Below are 18555 nucleotides of genomic sequence, written 5' to 3'. Positions count from 1 at the left end.
TTAAAATATATTTTTATAAATTGGTGGAATGTTCCTGAAGTACCTTTTATTTTAACATGATAAATCTAAAATATAACTTCAGAGTAACTTAAATTTTTTTCCATTTTTACAATCTTTCACAGTTCTCTGTCAATAACTTATGCAGAATATATTTTTTGTTAAGGCAGTGGTGATTTTATGAGATTTTCTAAATGAATTAAACATTAGCTACTATGCATGTTTGGTAGCATTTTCTAAAAAATTGAAGTAGAAGATAAAATCCCATCCAGAATAAGAAAGATCTCACATTATTTAAAATGAGAAAGAGGGAAAATGGTAAGTGTTATGTGTGGCTGTATATAGGTGATTGAAGGCCTATAGAAATGATGAGAAAGGGAGTGTGTAGGACAAGTGTAGGGTGAAGATGTTCTATATGTATCTACACAGAGGAACCCTGTTAACTTATGAGATCTGTACCAGTTGGTTATTGGATTATCAAAAAGCCACTAAATGCATAAAATCTTGACATTGTAGGATGTATATTAAATTTTTACGTATAATAGTAAATATTATTTGTATACATGTAAACATATTTTGCTTACAAAGATAAAGGTATGCTCATGGACTGGGCTTTTCATTTTTTAAGAGCAGTTTTGGGTTCACAGCAAAATTTGGAGGAAGATACAGAAGTTTCCTATATATCTTGTACCCCCACAAATGCATAGCTTCCCCCGTTATCAGTACCCCCCACCAGAATTCACACCAGTCTTTTCATGTAGAGCCCAAGATGTTTCTTTTGAGTATGAGTAGTTTCCAGGGGACTTTTTTGTTACAAGCCACGCATGTAAGTATAGTTCTCCTTAGAGCTGAATGAAAATTCCAAGATTCAATATAGGGTCATATATTGCATTTAGTTGTCATATTTCTGTTATCTTTTGTAATCTGGATCAGTTCCCTAGTCTAACTTTGTGATTTGACATTTTGAATTACTGTATTTTGTTAATAAAGTACATATTACATATTAATACGTGTTTTTATGTATTATGTTATTTCTCTCGAGTCTTTTAGAGTTGATTTCCCTATTAAATTCTATTTTTAGTGAGTCACCTTTGAGTGTGCAAAACTAAATCAAGTTTTTAGAGAAACTGCTCTTTGCTTTGTCTTCATAGTCTGTTTAATATTTAACACAATCACATCATAAACAAAAAACAAAAACAGTGATGAGCAAACACAATTTGCTCTGTAATCGTAGTCTTCTAGCTTCAAGAGTCCATTGTGCTTTGGTCAGGATGTTTTATGGAGGGAATGGAAAACACAGGTTGATCCAGATAGTTTAGTTACTTGGAAATTGATTCATATAGTTTCAGCTGTGATGGCTGCATGTCCTTTCCTGAAATAAAGAAAATGTGTTTGTCTTGAGTTCATGGAGACAGCCTCAACAAGTAACTCTTTTTGAAACAGCCAAGTGATGATGAACCAAGATTTTTCAATAGAGTTTTTATTCATTCTTTCTTAGGCTTGACTTCATTATATTTTGCAGTATTTCAGCTACACCTTCCACTGGTGAAGTCTTTTATTCTGGATAGAGATGATTTTGTGGTGCTGATTGCATTATGTAGAGTAGGTTTTTGCTTAGTGTAATCCTCAATCTCTTATGTTCTGTTGTATGTGAGTAGTGTGAAAAGTGTGACTACAGTATTTTGAGCATTTGTGAATGTATTTTTTCTCCTAGAATTCTAGTAAGGTTTAGATCATTAATGAGTGTATTAATTTTATTTTAGCAATATTTTGTAGAGTAATTGATTTTATGGTTGGTTTTTCTTGATGTGCTCTTTGCCTACAGGCATTTTTTTAAAAGTTAGAATTGGATTTTTTTAACAGTTTCATTAAGGTACAATTGACATACAGTACATTGCCTGTATTTAAAATGCATCATTTGATAAGTTTTGACATATGAATACCTCTGTGAAATCATCACTACAGTTAACATAACAAACCCATTCATCACCCTAAAACATTTCCAGTTCCTCCTTCCCTTGCTGTCCCCTAGCAACTACTAATTTTGCTGTCACTATGGATTAGTTTGCATGAAATTGGATTTTAAGTTTTAAATTATTTTTATCTCCATAGAAACTGGATCAAGACCTTAATGAAGTCAAAGCTCGAGTAGAAGAACTGGACAGAAAATACTACGAAGTAAAAAATAAGAAAGATGAATTACAAAGTGAAAGAAAGTTAGTATAGACTAAAATATGCCATAATTTTTTTGAGTAGCACTGATTACTGGCTGTTAAATGGTCTTTAAGTTATAAATGAGGGACTCCTGGGTGGCTCAGTAGGTAAGTATCTGCCTGTCAGCTCAGGGCATGATCCTGGAGTCCTAGGATCAAGTCCCACATCAGGCTCCCTGCATGGAGCCTGCTTCTCCCTCTGCCTATGTCTCTGCCTCTCTCTCTGTGTCTCTCATAAATAAATAAATAAAATCTTTAAAAAAGTTATAAATGAACTAGGGGTGCCTGACTGGCTCAGTTGGTAGAGCATGTGTGACTCAATCTTAGGGGCTTTGAATTTGAGACCCACTTTGAATATAGAGAGTAACTACTTAAAAATCTTGAGGTGCCCGCGTGGCTCTGTTAAGCGTCGGCCTTTGGTTCAGGTCCTGGGATTGAGCCCTGAATCAGGTTCCCTGCTCGGCAGGGAGTCTACTTCTCCCTCCCTGCTTGTGCGTGCTCTCGCTCCCTCACTTGGTCTCTCAAATAAATCATTCAAAACAATCCTTAAAATTGTAAATGAACTGTTCGAGTTTAATTTTTTTCAGTATTTTATCCCAAATTATATACTATTGGTGCATCTTAATGCTTTTAAATTAAAGACAGTCTAATTTTTATTGATTAGTTACTTGTGGAGAGAGGAGAATGCAGAACAACAAGCACTTGCTGCTAAAAGAGAAGATCTTGAAAAGAAACAGCAACTTCTTAGAGCAGCAACAGGAAAGGTGGGCAGGTTCTTTTTATTACTTCAGTTTACATTGAGACAATTATTACACAAGAAATTGTTTCCAAGCTGTAAGTCCTTGGTTCCAGGTGACAAGAGCAAATCACCTGTCCTATAAATTTGAAATGACATATTAATAATAGCACTTCTGATATTTAGATGGTATCAATTTTTAATGCTATTGTCAGAAGAGAACCAATAAAAATAGAGTTTCATGTAGTTGGCATTTTTGAAGGGGGTGATGTGTTTGTTGTTGGGGAAGGTGTTTAATCTCTGAAATAATTTTTTAATGTATAGAGTAATGGGTTTGTTTCTTGCCAGCAGGAAGTGCCATTTGGAAATACCATTTTAATATTTTTCACTCCTCACAATTTAACAGGCTATTTTAAATGGAATAGACAGCATAAACAAAGTACTGGACCACTTCCGTAGGAAAGGAATAAACCAGCATGTTCAAAATGGCTATCACGGCATCGTGATGAATAACTTCGAATGTGAGCCTGCTTTCTACACGTGCGTGGAGGTTACTGCTGGTAACAGGTGAATTTTTTTATTTTTTTGAATTTTTTAAAGGAAAGGAATAAGCAGTTTTTAGGAGTTTTAATACAGTACATCTTTCATTACCTTCTTTTATACAACTTGCCTTTTTAATTTTATAAAGATACACATGTCATATCAAGTATTTCTAATTGTAGAAGCTAGAACTATCCCTTTTGGGGCTTCCTTTTCCTCCCTCCATTGGAATTTTCTAAGTAGTTTCCCTCCTACCCTATCCCAGTACAGATTGGGTTGCATAGAAAAAAAAGTGAATTATTTGCCTAAATATTCATAGCACTTTTTTTTTCTTTTTTTTTTTTTCATATAGCACTTTAAAGTCAAGCAATAAAGATGTGTCTTGTTTTGTTTACATGCAGGTTATTTTATCATATTGTTGATTCAGATGAAGTCAGCACAAAGATTTTGATGGAGTTTAATAAAATGAATCTTCCTGGAGAGGTCACTTTTCTACCTCTTAACAAGTTAGATGTCAGGGATACTGCCTATCCTGAAACCAATGTGAGTCAGTGTGTGTGAATATCTGTCTTTCAACAAGTTAATTTTTCTCGTGGTTAGCACATGCTAGTGCACAGGCACTGTGTATTAGGATTCACTGGTCTGTGAGATAAACTTGCTTTCTTCCTTTACAGCATAGTCGATACTGGGTAGGGATGGAAAAGAAGACAGGTCACAGACAAGACATGAAATCATTGCAAATGTGTAAAGTGTTAAAATCCAAAAGTATGGGATACTTTGGGAGATTATTCCAGGGTCTCAAAATTAAGGACGAGAAATCCCTGAACATTTGTGAATATTTTTAAGTTTTCTGAATATACTTTTTAAATGGCTTATAAATTAAAATGTCTAGCAAAAATGATAGACCCTGAAAACATAGTTTTTGTTATTTGCTGGTATATATTTAAATAGATTAAAATGGTCCTCAGACACTATTCTTGAGAAAACTAATTTCTTTGAGGTGTTTGATTTCAGAATGTTGATAGTAACTATTTTACTATCCTCCATGGTTAAAGCTGGAAATCTATAATGATAAGTGGAACAGTGAGAATCTTTTTTTTTTTTTTTTTTAAGATTTTATTTATTTACTAAAGAGAATATGAGAGGGAGGAGGGATGGATAGAGGGAAGAGGAGAAACAGATTCATGGCTTGAGCAGGGAGCCGGAGGTAGGCTTGATCACAGGACTCTAGGATCATGACCTGAGTGGAAGATAGATGCTTAACCAACTGAGCCACCCAAGTGCCCCTGGAACAGTGAGAATCTTAAGTTACTTCAAGTCTAGCCTTTTCTTTTAAATCTATAAATTTTGGGGACACCTGGGTTGCTCAGTGGTTGAGCATCTGCCTTCGGCTCAGGGCGTGATCCCAGAGTCGCAGGATCGAGTCCCGCATCAGGCACCCTGCATGGAGCCTGCTTCTCCCTCTGCCTATGTCTCTCTCTTTCTCTCTCTTTCTTTCTCTCTCTCGAAAAAAAAATAAATGAAATCTTAAAAAAAAAATCTATAAATTATCTTTGAAGTTTTGGGGAAGAAAAATTTAGTTACAAATGTGATACTGTGAAAAAGCAAGACTTAAGAATGCATGTAGTATGACTCCCTTTAAACACAAACAGGTGTTGGGGTGCCTGGGTGGCTTAGCGGTTGAGTGTCTGCCTTTTGCCCAGGGTGTGATCCTGGAGTCCTGGGATTGAGTCCCACATGGGGCTCCCTGAATGGAGCCTGCTTCTCTCTCTGCCTGTGTCTCTGCCTGTGTGTGTGTGTGTGTGTGTGTGTGTGTGTCATAAATAAATAAAATCTTTGAAAAAAACCCCAGAAACACAAACAGGTGTGTGTGCTTGGGTGGCTCAGTCAGTTAAGTGTCCAACTGTTGATTTCAGCTCAGATTTAGCCCCACGTCAGGCTCCATGCTCAGCAGAGAGTCTGTTTGAGATTCTCTCTCTCCCTCTGCTTCTTAACCTCTTTCTCAAAATAAATAAAATCTTACAAATAAACAAAACTAAATTTAGATTATAGAATTAGGGGTCCCCTGGGTGGCTTAGTCGGTTAAGCCTCTGCCTTCAGCTCAGGTCATGATCCCAGGGTCCTGGGATTGAGCTCTGCATTGGGCTTCCTGCTCTTGTGAGAAGCCTGCTTCTCCCTCTCCTGTCCACTGCTCTTCCTGCTTGGGTTCTCTCTCTCTGTGTCAAATAATAAAGTATTAAAAAGATGATAGATTAGAAGTACAAGGAAATGGTTGTCACAAAAGTTATAATATTGGTCATCTCCAACAGCTAACTGCTATATGATTAGGAAAGGGACACACACGACTTCTCAGTGTAAGCAGTGTTATTTCATATTCTCCATGGCAGTTACATTGGTGTTCTCTTTGTAATTGATTTAAGCTTAACATATTTGTTGCATTGTTTTGTATGTGGGTTGTATTTCCTAATTTGAAAATTAGAAAAATTCCTAACAGTTTAGAAGAATGTAGAAAGGGAAAATTTTATAGGAAAAATATTTTCTTTTTTTTTTTAAGATTTTATTCATTCATGAGAAACAGAGAGAGAGGCAGGGACAGACAGAGAGAGGCAGAGACACAGAGGGAGAAGCAGGCTACATGTCGGGAGCCTGACGCAGGACTTCATCCTGGGTCTCCAGGATCACATCCTGAGCTGAAGGCGGTGCTAAACTGCTGAGCCACTGCTGAGCCACCTGGGCTGCCCTAGGAAAAATATTTTCTTGAATATCTAAGACATGCATACAATAAAATGAAAACATTTGAGGAAATACTATTAGTTAATGTTTATTTAGCCTTTTTTTTTTTTGAAGAGAAAAAGCATGCATGTGAAAGCCAGCAAGGGGTGGGAGGGGTGGGAAGAACCAATCTACAAACCTTAAGTAGGCTCCATGCCCAGCATGAGGTCTTACACAGAGCTTGATCTCCTAACCTTGAGATCATGATCTGAGCCAAAACCAATAGTCAGATGCTTAACCAACTGAACCATATAGGTCCCCCTGTGTAGCCCTTCTGTGTGACAGATGCTATCCTATGTGTTTGGCATATTATTGGTTTATTTAATCTTGATTTAACAGCTTTCTCAGGAAGGTACTGTTATAGTTTTGTGGATGAAGTAACTATTAAATGGAGAAGTTAAGCAATTTGTCCAGAGCATGCGTGTGTGTGTGTGTTTTTATATATATAAAAGATTTTAGTTATTTATTCATGAGAGACACACACAGAGAGAGGCAGAGACATAGGAAGAGGGAGGAGAAGCAGGCTCCATGCAGAGAGCCTGATGCGGGACTCCATCCCAGGGCTCCAGGATCACGCCCTGAGCCAAAGAAAGGCAGACAGACGCTCAACTGCTGAGCCAGCTGGGCATCCCCCCGAGCATACATCTGATGAATGTTCAAACTTGGATTTGAGCCTGAGCTGTCTTACTCCAGAGCCACTAAACTCTTTGTCATTTTGCTCTGCTCTTGGAAACCTAGATGATTACATGAACACAAGTTCCAGGATAATTCAGTAGAGTGATTTTTCTGGCTTCTTAAGAATAAAAAGATAGTAGTTTTGAAATATGAAGGCATTTGTGTTTGTCTTTATTTTCATAAAGATGTAATTCATAATTCTTCTAACATGTTTTCATTAACTGTTGTCATCTCTTTGTTGACAAAATATTCATTTTTAGGATGCAATTCCTATGATAAGTAAATTGAGGTACAATCCCAGATTTGACAAGGCTTTCAAACATGTGTTTGGGAAAACACTTATTTGTCGTAGCATGGAAGTTTCAACCCAGCTAGCCCGTGCTTTCACTATGGACTGCATTACCCTGGAAGGTTTGTAATAGTAATTCTTAGCTTTGAACAAATTTTGTTTTGGGTTTAAGAGTATTTCAAAATTCATGTCCAGTTATTTGTCATTTTTAAGCAGTTGGCTTGTTTGAGTACAGACGGCATCCACACTTTGTATTTAGTTGATGTCTCTTAAGTGTAATCATCTGGTCTATATAGTAGGGGTTCTTAGCGTTTTTTGCACTGTGGACTCCTTTGGCTTTTTGGTAAAGCCTATGAACCCTTTTTCAAAATGTTTTTAAGTGCATAAGATAAAATACTTTGGATCACAAAAGAAACCAATTATATTGACATTGTAATCACAGTATTTTTCAAATATGACAGTAATTATTTAAGATATTCAAAAACAAGATTTAGCAGTGGGTCTAATATAATTTTGAAGTACTGATACATGTAAACAATATTTTGAGATTTGGAGCAAGTATAATCTGATAGAAAATAGTTGTTATTTTTCATGGTAACAGTTACAAGTACTGACAATACCACTGGGTTCTTACTTGTTATAACAGAAGGAATTTTGCAAAGTTTCATTTTGAAGTTAGTATAAAAATAAAGATGTGAATTTTTTTCCTACCTAAGTCATGGATCTCCTGAATTTTATCCATGGAGTCTAGGTTAAGAACCTTTGGTAATATAAGTTCATCTGCCCTCATTTTTTTCATTTTTTCATTTTCTTTATATTTTATTTGCTGATGACAGAAGCTAACATCCAGCCTAGGTTTATCTCTATAGATAATTTTTTTGTTGTTGAACTACCTTTCAATGAGTTATAAAAATTATGATACATTATTTCTAAAAGTTGAGCATGTATATCTCATAAAAGAGTAAGGACAGTCCTTAACCATAGGTATCAATGTAAACACCTATGAAATTTAACATAACTGAATAATGTCATCTAAAAAGTATCTACATTGTCCCAAAATATTTTCTATTCAGGATCCAATCAAGGATGCACATGCAGTGTCCTCTCTTGATTCTTTCAATATAAGACAGCTCCTGTTCCTTCCCACCCTTAGGAAGTTTACTTTTTCATAGAATGTCTCATTTTCTGGATTTGTCTTAACTACTTCCTCACCATTATATTAGATTAGTTTAAACATTCTTGACATGAGTCCTGTGTACTTAACTGCGTCACACAATGTGTCACACTGTCAGTGATGTTAATGATGGCACAGTGTAAAAGTGCCCTTTCTCTTTGTAATTAATAAGTGATATGGAACTATCCGTTAAGAAAACTTAAGTATCAGATTCCCCAACTTTTTTTTTTTTTTTTTTCCCCGACAACTTTTTTACTAATGGTTTGAATCAGTTAATACACTGGGGGTTTCCAGATGGTATTTCTTAAATTCTATCAAGGCTTCTCTCTCTTCTCTCTCTCTCTCTCTCTCTCTCTCTCTCTCAAGAGAGAAAGAGAAAGGGCAGGTGCATTCACTGGGGTGGGGGGAGAGAATCTGAAGCTGACTTCATGCTCAGTGCAGAGCCTGATACAGGACTCAGTCTTATCAACCCTGAGCTGAAATCAAGAGTCAGATGCTTAATCAACTGAGCCACCCAGGTGCCCCATAGATTCTGTATTTATTAGCTGTCACTCCTCTGTAAAAAGAGCCCCCTCCATTTTTTTAAGTATCATTGTGAGTTATCACTTTTTTTTCCACTTTTTTTTAAATTGTGTTACAGCATTGCCATTATTATTATCTTTGATGTTCACATTTTCCCAAATATGGCTAGTAGAATTCCAAACTCCCAAGTCCTGTGTTTTCTTGACCTTTCTCCATTGGTCTTTAGCACTTTCTCTTTCTCTGGCAGATGTTCAGGCTCACCTAGAAGGGATATTTCCTAAATGCAAATTTTAACAGTTGGAAAGCAAAAGTTTTTCAGAGTAGCTTAAATCTTTTAAATTCTCGCTAGATAGGTAAAGCCTTTAGATTAGTTGTTTGATTGTAAGTCCATTTATCATTGAATAAAGAAATTGTTACCCAGAATTTCTATCTTCCTTGTGCTTTGTTATAGGTGACCAAGTTAGTCATCGCGGTGCTCTAACCGGAGGTTATTATGACACAAGGAAGTCTAGACTTGAATTGCAAAAAGATGTTAGAAAAGCAGAAGAAGAACTAGGTGAGCTTGAAGCAAAGCTCAATGAAAACCTGCGCAGAAATATTGAAAATATCCTTTTGTCTTGTGCGACTGTGGAGAACTGTGTTTGGGTAGAAATATGTAATCTTTTGCATGTAAGGTATGTTTTCTTATATATACATTGGGGGGGAAATCAACATTTGACTTTAATTTAAGCATGGGAGTTTATATATGTCAAAGCTTAACTTCTGAAGACAGGGAAAAAAAAACTCTTGTAGTATTGATTCTTTCCTTAGCTGTTAAATAGCTAATAGCAGTGAGTCAGTCTATTTCAGAGAGCAAAGAACCTGAGGTGCACTAAAATTTAATATTAGAGAGGGAACTGAGGAGGATTGGTCAGAATTGTAGAAAGAAAAAGAGGTTAGTGTTTCAAAGAAGGGTTGAGGAGGGCCTCTGTGATGCCACATACTGCATAGAAATTAAACATAGGGGTTTTTTTTTTTTTTTTGAAAGGTTGAACAGTTTATTATTTTACATGTATAAAGAATTGAACATAGAAACTAGGATGAGGCAGAGTCAGGAAGATGATTCTATCTCAGTCGGTGATGATGAGCTCATCTACTCCCCAGTCTTCATAGCTCCTATCTGGCAGGTAGTGGCGAATGATAATGGGGATCTTTCAAGCCTTGAGCTCTTTCATGGCGATGAGCAAGGGATCTGTCTCCCCCTCCAGCTCCACCATCACGGGGGCACATATCCTTTCCTTGAGCTATCTCTGCACCTGAGATACTCTTAAAACCACCTGCCTTTCCTGCACATTCCTAATGAAAAATGTACAGTAGATTTTTATTTCAAGGTCATTTGGTACAGATGTTGTATTAATGGAGGAAATTGCTGTCAAAATCAAGTCTTAATAGTACACTCAATTCTTACAAATAAAACTGGTGTTCCATGAAGAGTGGCTAGTTTAGCTCACAGCAGAAACTTTGTACTATGCATTTTCTTAAAATAACTACAGTACTTTGGTATAAGGCAAAAGTGCTTTAAGTGTACTTCACGATATGTCATACAATTTAAAAAATACAAGTACTTTAAGGGCACCTGGCTTGATCAGTCAGTAGAGCATCCAGTTCTTGATCTCTGGGTCATGAGTTTAAGCGCCACACTGGGTGCATAGATTACTTAAAAATACATATATAGGTACTCAGGCATCAAGAACAATCATTTTTACTGCATCATTGAGATATTCTTAATTGAAACTGACAATTAAAAATTAGCTTCTGTGCCATCAGTGCAAGCAACAGCACAGAGCAAAAGATAAATAAGCATGTTAGTTTTGAATTTGGAGGAATCCATAGAGCATATTTAGAACTGCCCAAATTTGGCAAGATGTTGGTGCAAAGAAAATGTGGGGAGACACCAAAAGAGAGGAGAATGGTGATGACATACATCAACTACCTTCTTGTATTTGCTAATCCAGCTAGGTGGTATTTTTCTCTGTTGGGCAAGGCCTTCTCTTCCTACCTATTTACCCTATATAGTATTTTAAGCATAATAGATTACATAGTAAATATTGCTTGAGTGAAAAGATACATAAAATATATACTTCAGGGCAGCCTAGGTGGCTTAGCGGTTTGGCTTAGCAGTTGAACGCTGCCTTCAGCACAGGGCATGATCCTGGAGACCTGGGATCGAGTCCCACGTTGGGCTCCCTGCATGGAGCCTGCTTCTCCCTCTGCCTGTCTCTTCTTCTCTGTCTCTCTGTCTCTCTGTCTCTCTCTCTCTCTCTCTGTGTCTCTCATGAATAAATAAAATCTTTAAAAATACACATACACACACACATACTTCATTTAGATCCTCTTAGGGTTTCCCAAGAATTTTGTTTTTATATAGCTTTAAGTAAAATATATGTTATTTTGAGAAAGAAATGGTAGGAGCAAAATGTCTTAGCTTATGATTGAACAGATATGGAGTAGTATTTAATTTAGCATTATTATGGTCCATAAATTTAATGAAATAACTTTTATTTGGAGGTAAAGAAAAGGAAGGAGATACACACTTTTTAAAACTAGAGACCGTTTTCCTTAGCCTTGTATATGGATTAATAATGAAATTGATCAGTTGATGAACCAAATGCAACAGATAGAGACCCAGCAAAGGAAATTTAAAGCTTCTCGAGATAGCATATTATCAGAAATGAAGATGCTAAAAGAGAAGAGACAGCAGTCAGAAAAGACTTTTATGCCAAAGGTTCGTAAGTATGTTCCTTTTGTTATGGATTTAATTATTTAGAATTGGGATGGACCATATTTTATATGTTACCCTTTGGAGTTCATATGTTCCTTTTTTTGTAGACTCTTATTTTAATTGTCTAACAGTACCACCCTAACACATGCTAGCAGTCTTTTCTTTGTGTTCTTTTATTATGCAAGAGGATTTTTATATGATTTGGTCATGGAATATGACCGGTCCCACATACCCTGATAGTACTGTATTGTAAATATTTTTCTTACTGCTACTTAGTTCTCTCTCTATTTTTTTATTTAGTTCTAATTATCAAATTAAACAGATACCTAATAGTTACTTGAGTTGATATGATTTAGTTCGCTTTAATATCAAATATAGATCATTCTCAATTTTTCAATATTACAAATAATACTAATACCTTTTATTAATAAATGGATGATCTGTCACATAGCAACGTAGCTTACAAAGTTTGGAGGCAAGTTTGCATGCTATGGAGTCCACCAGAGAATCATTGAAAGCAGAACTGGGAACTGATTTGCTTTCACAACTTAGTCTGGAAGATCAGAAGAGAGTAGATGCACTAAATGATGAAATTCGTCAACTTCAGCAGGCAAGTACAATTGACAAAATTTTTATTGGTAATTAGCTTTTGTGAAAAGTTTTCTTGCTACTAAGGGAATGCAAAAGAAGGGAACTGTGAGAAAATAGAAGAATGAGACTTGGAATTCTAATACCTGTTAAGAGTAAAATTTTTCTAAACCATTCTGGGTATGTGAAGATTATACAAGAAGTCTTCATTTTTTCATCTTATTTAATGCACATTTATCATTAGTAAGATTTAGCTTGTTAGCTTTGCTGGATCTATTGATCTACCTTTACATAATTAATATTTTGATTAAACATTTTTGTTAAAGATTTTCTTTATTTGCTTATTAGAGCACGAGAGTGGGGAGGAGCAGAGGGAGAGGGACAGACAGACTCCGTGCTGAGCACAGAGCTCAACCTTGGGCTTGATCCCAGGACCCTGAGATCATGACACGAGCTGAAATCAAGAGTAGGATGTTTAACAGACTGAGCCACCCAGGCACCCCTTCATATAACTTGATTTTTGAATATAGAGATGCAGACACTAAGTCCAAGAAATGAAAAGTGGATTAAAAAATATATTTGGCATTGTGTCTTATAAAAAGGATCAAGTGCACAAACCTAGCATTCTGAATAGTTAAGACGGAAAATGAAGAAAATATAGGGCTTTTTGGAAGGATATAAAGTTCCCATTGCAGCTCATTTGAACACAAGTAGTAGAGAAGATGGATAGATTAACAGCATTCCTGTGTGTAGAATGTGCATGCCTATGTAGACAAATAATTTTCTTTTTTTCTAGGAAAACAGACAGTTGCTGAATGAAAGAATTAAATTAGAAGGTATTATTACTCGAGTGGAGACATACCTAAATGAAAATTTGAGGAAACGCTTGGACCAAGTAGAACAGGTATGTTCTTTTTTTGTGGATTTGTTGATGACCTTATAACCTTTTGAAAGAACTTATACATGAGTGGCTTTGAGTGAGAGCCTGGGCTTTGGGGACAGAAAGCACCTTACTAACCGTGGGTTGGAGTTCTAGCACTGTCATCTAGTGTACGATCCTGTGCAAATAATTTAATATTCCCAAGCCTCAGTTTCCTCTTACGAAAAGGGAGCATAACAGTAATACCTGTTTCGTATGATTATCCTGGCGTATTCTAGGTACTCCGTAAGTTATTAAGTTGATTATTAATGTTTTCTCAGTAGTAGTCCACGCTGAGAAATTTTCTAGTTACTGTATCGTTACTTTTTTCCCCCTTTAATGGATACTTTAAATATTTGTAATTATACAAAGTGTACACTTTCTACTCTTCTGAATGCTTATCAAAATAACAGCTGTTGGGGAAACTAATCTATAGCAATAGGAAGCAGAATGATAGTTTTCTGGGGGCATGAGTAGAGGGAACTGATTACAGAGAGTCACAAGGGAACTTCTTGGTTTAATGAAAAAAAATCTGTATCTTCATTGTGGTAGTTACATGGGTATGTACATTGTCATAACTCACTGAGCTCTGCACTTAAAATTGGCTCATTTTATTGGGTGTAAATTAAGCTTTGGTTAAAAAACAGTGTTCATAGCATTATTTATAGTAGAAACTAAGAACACAAATGTATATCGACAATTCAATGATTAGACAAATTTTTATATATTAATGCAAAGAAAGGTAATAGCTATTGGAAACCATTGAAGTCTTAATGTTTTGAAGGTAGCAAAACTCAGATTTTGTGATTTAATGATCTTTATCTTGCAGGAACTTAATGAACTGCGAGAGACAGAAGGGGGTACTGTTCTCACTGCTACAACCTCAGAACTTGAAGCAATCAATAAAAGAGTAAAAGATACTATGGCACGATCAGAAGGTGAATTTTGATTTAGTAAAAAAAAAATTTGGTATTTTCTCAAAAGTTAGCTTATTTGTTTGAAAAAATTGTTTACTACAAAATGAAACTCCCAAATAAGCAAAAGTATGCACTAATGATTTTGTGTGGTTTCTATTACATAAATAATTTATAGTGAATGGAGTTTAGTGGGTTGATTATATGTTTTGTTGAAATATTTGTGACAAATTTAATTACTAATTTTGTTGCCAAAAGTGTGAAATCGCTGAATTAAGTTTCTTTGTTTTTGTTTTTGTTTTTTGTTTTTTTGCTGAATTAAGCTTCTTCTCACCTAGTTTCTGTGAGAAGAAAATTATTCTTTTAATCTTTTATAAACATTCACTAATGAGAAATATATGCCTGAGTGACTAATGTACACTCCTAATTTTGTCCTGAATTAAGTGTTTCATGGGTTTACACAGTAAAGTTTAAACAAACATTATCAAAACCAAAAACTTATTTATTTTTATAGATTTGGCCATTAAAATCTGGTCAGATAGCACTCTAGCTTTAAAATGGGTATTAATGGTTTAATTTGATCCCCCCCCCCCCATTTTAGATTTGGACAATTCCATTGATAAAACAGAAGCTGGAATTAAGGAGCTTCAGAAAAGTATGGAACGCTGGAAAAATATGGAAAAAGAACATATGGATGCTATAAATCATGATACTAAAGAACTAGAAAAGATGACAAATCGACAAGGCATGCTACTAAAGAAAAAAGAAGAGTGTATGAAAAAAATTCGAGAACTTGGATCACTTCCCCAGGAAGCATTTGAAAAGTACCAGACACTGAGCCTCAAACAGGTATATCCTGTAGTTTTAAATTTGAAATGATGTTGCAGATTTTCTCTGCATGTGAATTTATACATCTTTTTTCTCTTTGTAGTTGTTTCGAAAACTTGAACAGTGCAACACAGAATTGAAGAAGTACAGCCACGTTAACAAAAAAGCTTTAGATCAGTTTGTAAATTTCTCTGAGCAGAAAGAAAAGTTAATAAAAAGACAAGAAGAGTTGGATAGGGGGTACAAATCAATCATGGAACTAATGAATGTACTTGAACTTCGAAAATACGAAGCTATTCAGTTAACTTTCAAACAGGTATGTATCTATTTGTAGTTAATACACTGGACAAAAGCTTAGGCTATAATTCAGTTTATTACTCAGTTGGTAAGCGTTTATAAAGCTTTTTCCCTACTGATAGTTCGGTCTAATACAAGTAAAAAATCCAGCATATAGTAATTAGAATATGCTACACAGCTCTTAAAAGGATTCAGTCTGTTAACTCTTGTTAAAGTATTTATCTGTGATTACTGGGGTGCCTGGGGGGCTCAGTTGCTTAAGCATCTGCGGCTCAGGTAATGGTCCTGGGATTGAGCTCTGTGTCAGGTTTCTGCTCAGTGGGGAGTCTGCTTTTCCCTCTCCCTCTGCCCTTGCCCTCTGTCTCTCTCTTTCTCTCAAATGGATAAATAAAATATTAAAAAAAAATATTTGTGGTTGTTTTAAATATTTCTTTGCTTTAAAAAATACGTGCAGTGCCACCTAATTAAAATTTCTATTTGAAGTGACACCTAACTTAATCATTTGTTCATTCATTCATTTTAAGGTATCCAAGAACTTCAGTGAAGTATTCCAGAAGTTGGTACCTGGTGGCAAAGCTACTTTGGTGATGAAAAAAGGAGATGTGGAGGGCAGTCAGTCTCAGGATGAAGGAGAAGGAAGTGGTGAAAGTGAAAGGGGTTCTGGGTCACAAAGCAGCGTCCCATCAGTTGACCAGTTCACTGGAGTTGGAATTAGGGTAAAATACATTTTAATATCCAGTTTTTCCCAGTATTACCATATAATGAGATTTGTGGTATATTTTACAAATTAAATTGTTGCATTGCATGTAATTTAATTTTAAGAGATGATGTTGAGTCTACCCCTTTTGGGTATTAAGTCATTTAAATGTTTTCTTAGGTGTCATTTACAGGGAAACAAGGTGAAATGAGAGAAATGCAACAGCTTTCTGGTGGACAGAAGTCCTTGGTAGCTCTTGCTCTGATTTTTGCTATTCAGAAATGTGATCCAGCTCCTTTTTACTTATTTGATGAGATTGACCAGGCTCTGGATGCCCAGCACAGAAAAGCTGTGTCAGGTAGTTTGGGTTTGTACTTAACAATGAGAACTTGCTTAAAAAATGATAGCTTGCCTCTTTACTAGAGATTTCTTATTGCCTAAGATATTGGGGGGGGGGGGGGCTAGAGAGGGTACATATTCTGTAAGTAAAATTTCTTCTAGTACGTTTTTCAAAATTATTGGACTACAAATCTTAGTTCTGTGAGTACAATTGATGTGTTTGTCAATTGAAAATCCTACTTCGGGGAATTCCAGGGTGGCTCAGCGGTTTAGCGCCTGCTTTCGGCCCAGGGCATGATCCTGGAGTCCCGGGATCGAGTCCTGAGTTGGGCTCCAGCGATGGAGCCTGCTTCTCCCTCTGCCTGTGTCTCTGCACACCACCCGCATCATGAATAAATAAATAAAATCTTAAAAAAAAAAAAAAAAATCCTACTTCAGTTAAACGTTTACACAGGTCTGTCATTTTAAACCTTGTTTTTCTCACCTTGTTTGGATAGCCTTGGACCTAAAATGTTGATTCTGTATTTAAAGAACCTATATTTGATCTTCAGTAAATTCAAAAGATCTTTGGGGACATGGGTAGCATGGGAAGGTGATTCTAGTTTTTTATGTGTGAGAAAACTTGACAATTTTAATCCTGTGTTATAAGTAGCTACTGCTTCATATTATGTAACTTTAAAACACTAGGTAAAAAATCTATCCCTAATGTGTAAGAGAGTAGGTAATTTTTAGAGATGTATGCATGAAAAATAAAATTACAGGCTGTTTTGAATTTTAGGTAAGAGTAAAGATAGATGCTTTTTAAATGTTCACATCTACTTAAAAAAGGTTTTATTAAATTACTATTTCTTTTTATAGATATGATTATGGAACTTGCTGTACATGCACAATTTATTACAACTACTTTTAGGCCTGAACTGCTTGAGTCAGCTGACAAATTCTATGGTGTAAAGTTTAGAAACAAGGTAAATTTTTTTTCACATTTGAGTTTGTATTTGTCAAATTCTTGTTTTATGTTACTTAAACCATTAAGGAAAACCTAGAAATTTGTTGCTTATGTTGATGAGTTTGCAGAGAAAAAACTTTCTTTCAAATGCCTGTGATGTTTAGTAATTTTTTTGTGGCATTCATTGCATTGATTTTATTTTCATTGGTATTAAGAGACATTATCTTCTTGTCTTGCCTGTTCAGTGCACAGTCCTTAACAGCTACATTTATATTTGGCTGGGTCACACAGCTCTTGCTGATGTTTTCAGCCTTAAGATTCTTTGAAATAGCAACATAATAAAAATTGAAAAAAACATTTGAAATTTAGACGTTAGTACTTACCCGGATCTTCAGAGTTCTAAAATGAAGAATATTTTTTAAACTCAGGCTTTCAGCAAACACCATTAGAAAGGTCTTAGTGTTTTAGACTCCTTTGACTTGATAGGCAAAACTTACAGGTGATAGGCCATATGTTTTAAATATTATTCTATACAGTGAGAACACTTGATTTTTTTTTTTTAGATTTAACACTGTTTTTACATTTTTTCTTCAGGTTAGTCATATTGACGTGATCACAGCAGAGATGGCTAAAGACTTTGTAGAAGATGATACCACTCATGGTTAATTGGAAAAAATTGTCCACTGATTTGGAAGATGTGTATAGTAATATGATTCTCATACCCAGGAATTGTACATTTAAACCTAAATATCCAGTCACTACTAAAAGTTTTCAGACTTAGAGCATACATAGTCCTTTTATATTTCTGTCATTGTATTTTATAAGATACTCTGTAATGTTACATTTCTACTTATAGTTTAAGAGTTTTATTTCACACAACTTTTTGTAAAGTGTCCAGCTCCTGTTTTAAATTTTTTGAAATGTGCTAAATATTCTTTCCTAATTATTTTATCAATGGCCTCGTTTTTTATAGCTTCAATTAAATGTTTTATGACTAACTTATTTTATGTGGCTTTTTATTTATAGTTGTATGATTAGAAACAATTTTTTCTTAAATATCTGCCTGCTTTTTGTTTTGCCTAAGAAAAGATCTGCCTTCACCTAAAAGAAGAATTTTTTTTTTAATGTTTATATTCTGTTGAAATACATCATCAATTCCCAGTCCTGGCTGTATGCTTAAATCCCCATGGGGGTAGCTTTAAACTACTGGAGTAATAACACTGCTGGCCTCTTTCCCTAGACTGAGTGAGTCAGTCTTTATAGAATAGGTCCTGGTTCCTACTAGTTCTAAAGTTCTGTCAGGGGATTATGACCCTTGGTGAGGATTAGAACCCTTGCTTTAACCCTT

General features: G+C 35.4%; 1 protein-coding gene across 1 annotated transcript in view; it reads left to right on the top strand.

The window, feature by feature from the left end:
• The window catches only part of SMC3 (structural maintenance of chromosomes 3), a 39431-nt gene extending 21222 nt beyond the window's left edge, over window positions 1–18209 (top strand). The window contains exons 14-29 of the mRNA XM_041745344.1: window positions 2110–2213; window positions 2875–2974; window positions 3353–3513; window positions 3888–4029; window positions 7194–7344; window positions 9370–9522; window positions 11531–11682; window positions 12131–12289; window positions 13064–13171; window positions 14016–14124; window positions 14702–14949; window positions 15032–15244; window positions 15750–15941; window positions 16103–16280; window positions 17120–17226; window positions 17802–18209. Of these exons, the coding sequence (XP_041601278.1) occupies window positions 2110–2213; window positions 2875–2974; window positions 3353–3513; window positions 3888–4029; window positions 7194–7344; window positions 9370–9522; window positions 11531–11682; window positions 12131–12289; window positions 13064–13171; window positions 14016–14124; window positions 14702–14949; window positions 15032–15244; window positions 15750–15941; window positions 16103–16280; window positions 17120–17226; window positions 17802–17873 (2349 nt within the window). The 3' untranslated portion in view covers window positions 17874–18209. The remainder of the gene's footprint in view (window positions 1–2109; window positions 2214–2874; window positions 2975–3352; window positions 3514–3887; window positions 4030–7193; window positions 7345–9369; window positions 9523–11530; window positions 11683–12130; window positions 12290–13063; window positions 13172–14015; window positions 14125–14701; window positions 14950–15031; window positions 15245–15749; window positions 15942–16102; window positions 16281–17119; window positions 17227–17801) is intronic.
• Window positions 18210–18555: the final 346 nt, after the last annotated feature.

The sequence above is a fragment of the Vulpes lagopus genome, chromosome 2 (assembly GCF_018345385.1).
Source record: "Vulpes lagopus strain Blue_001 chromosome 2, ASM1834538v1, whole genome shotgun sequence".
NCBI classification, from domain to species: Eukaryota; Metazoa; Chordata; class Mammalia; order Carnivora; family Canidae; genus Vulpes; species Vulpes lagopus.
This window is presented reverse-complemented; position numbering and strand designations above follow the sequence as displayed.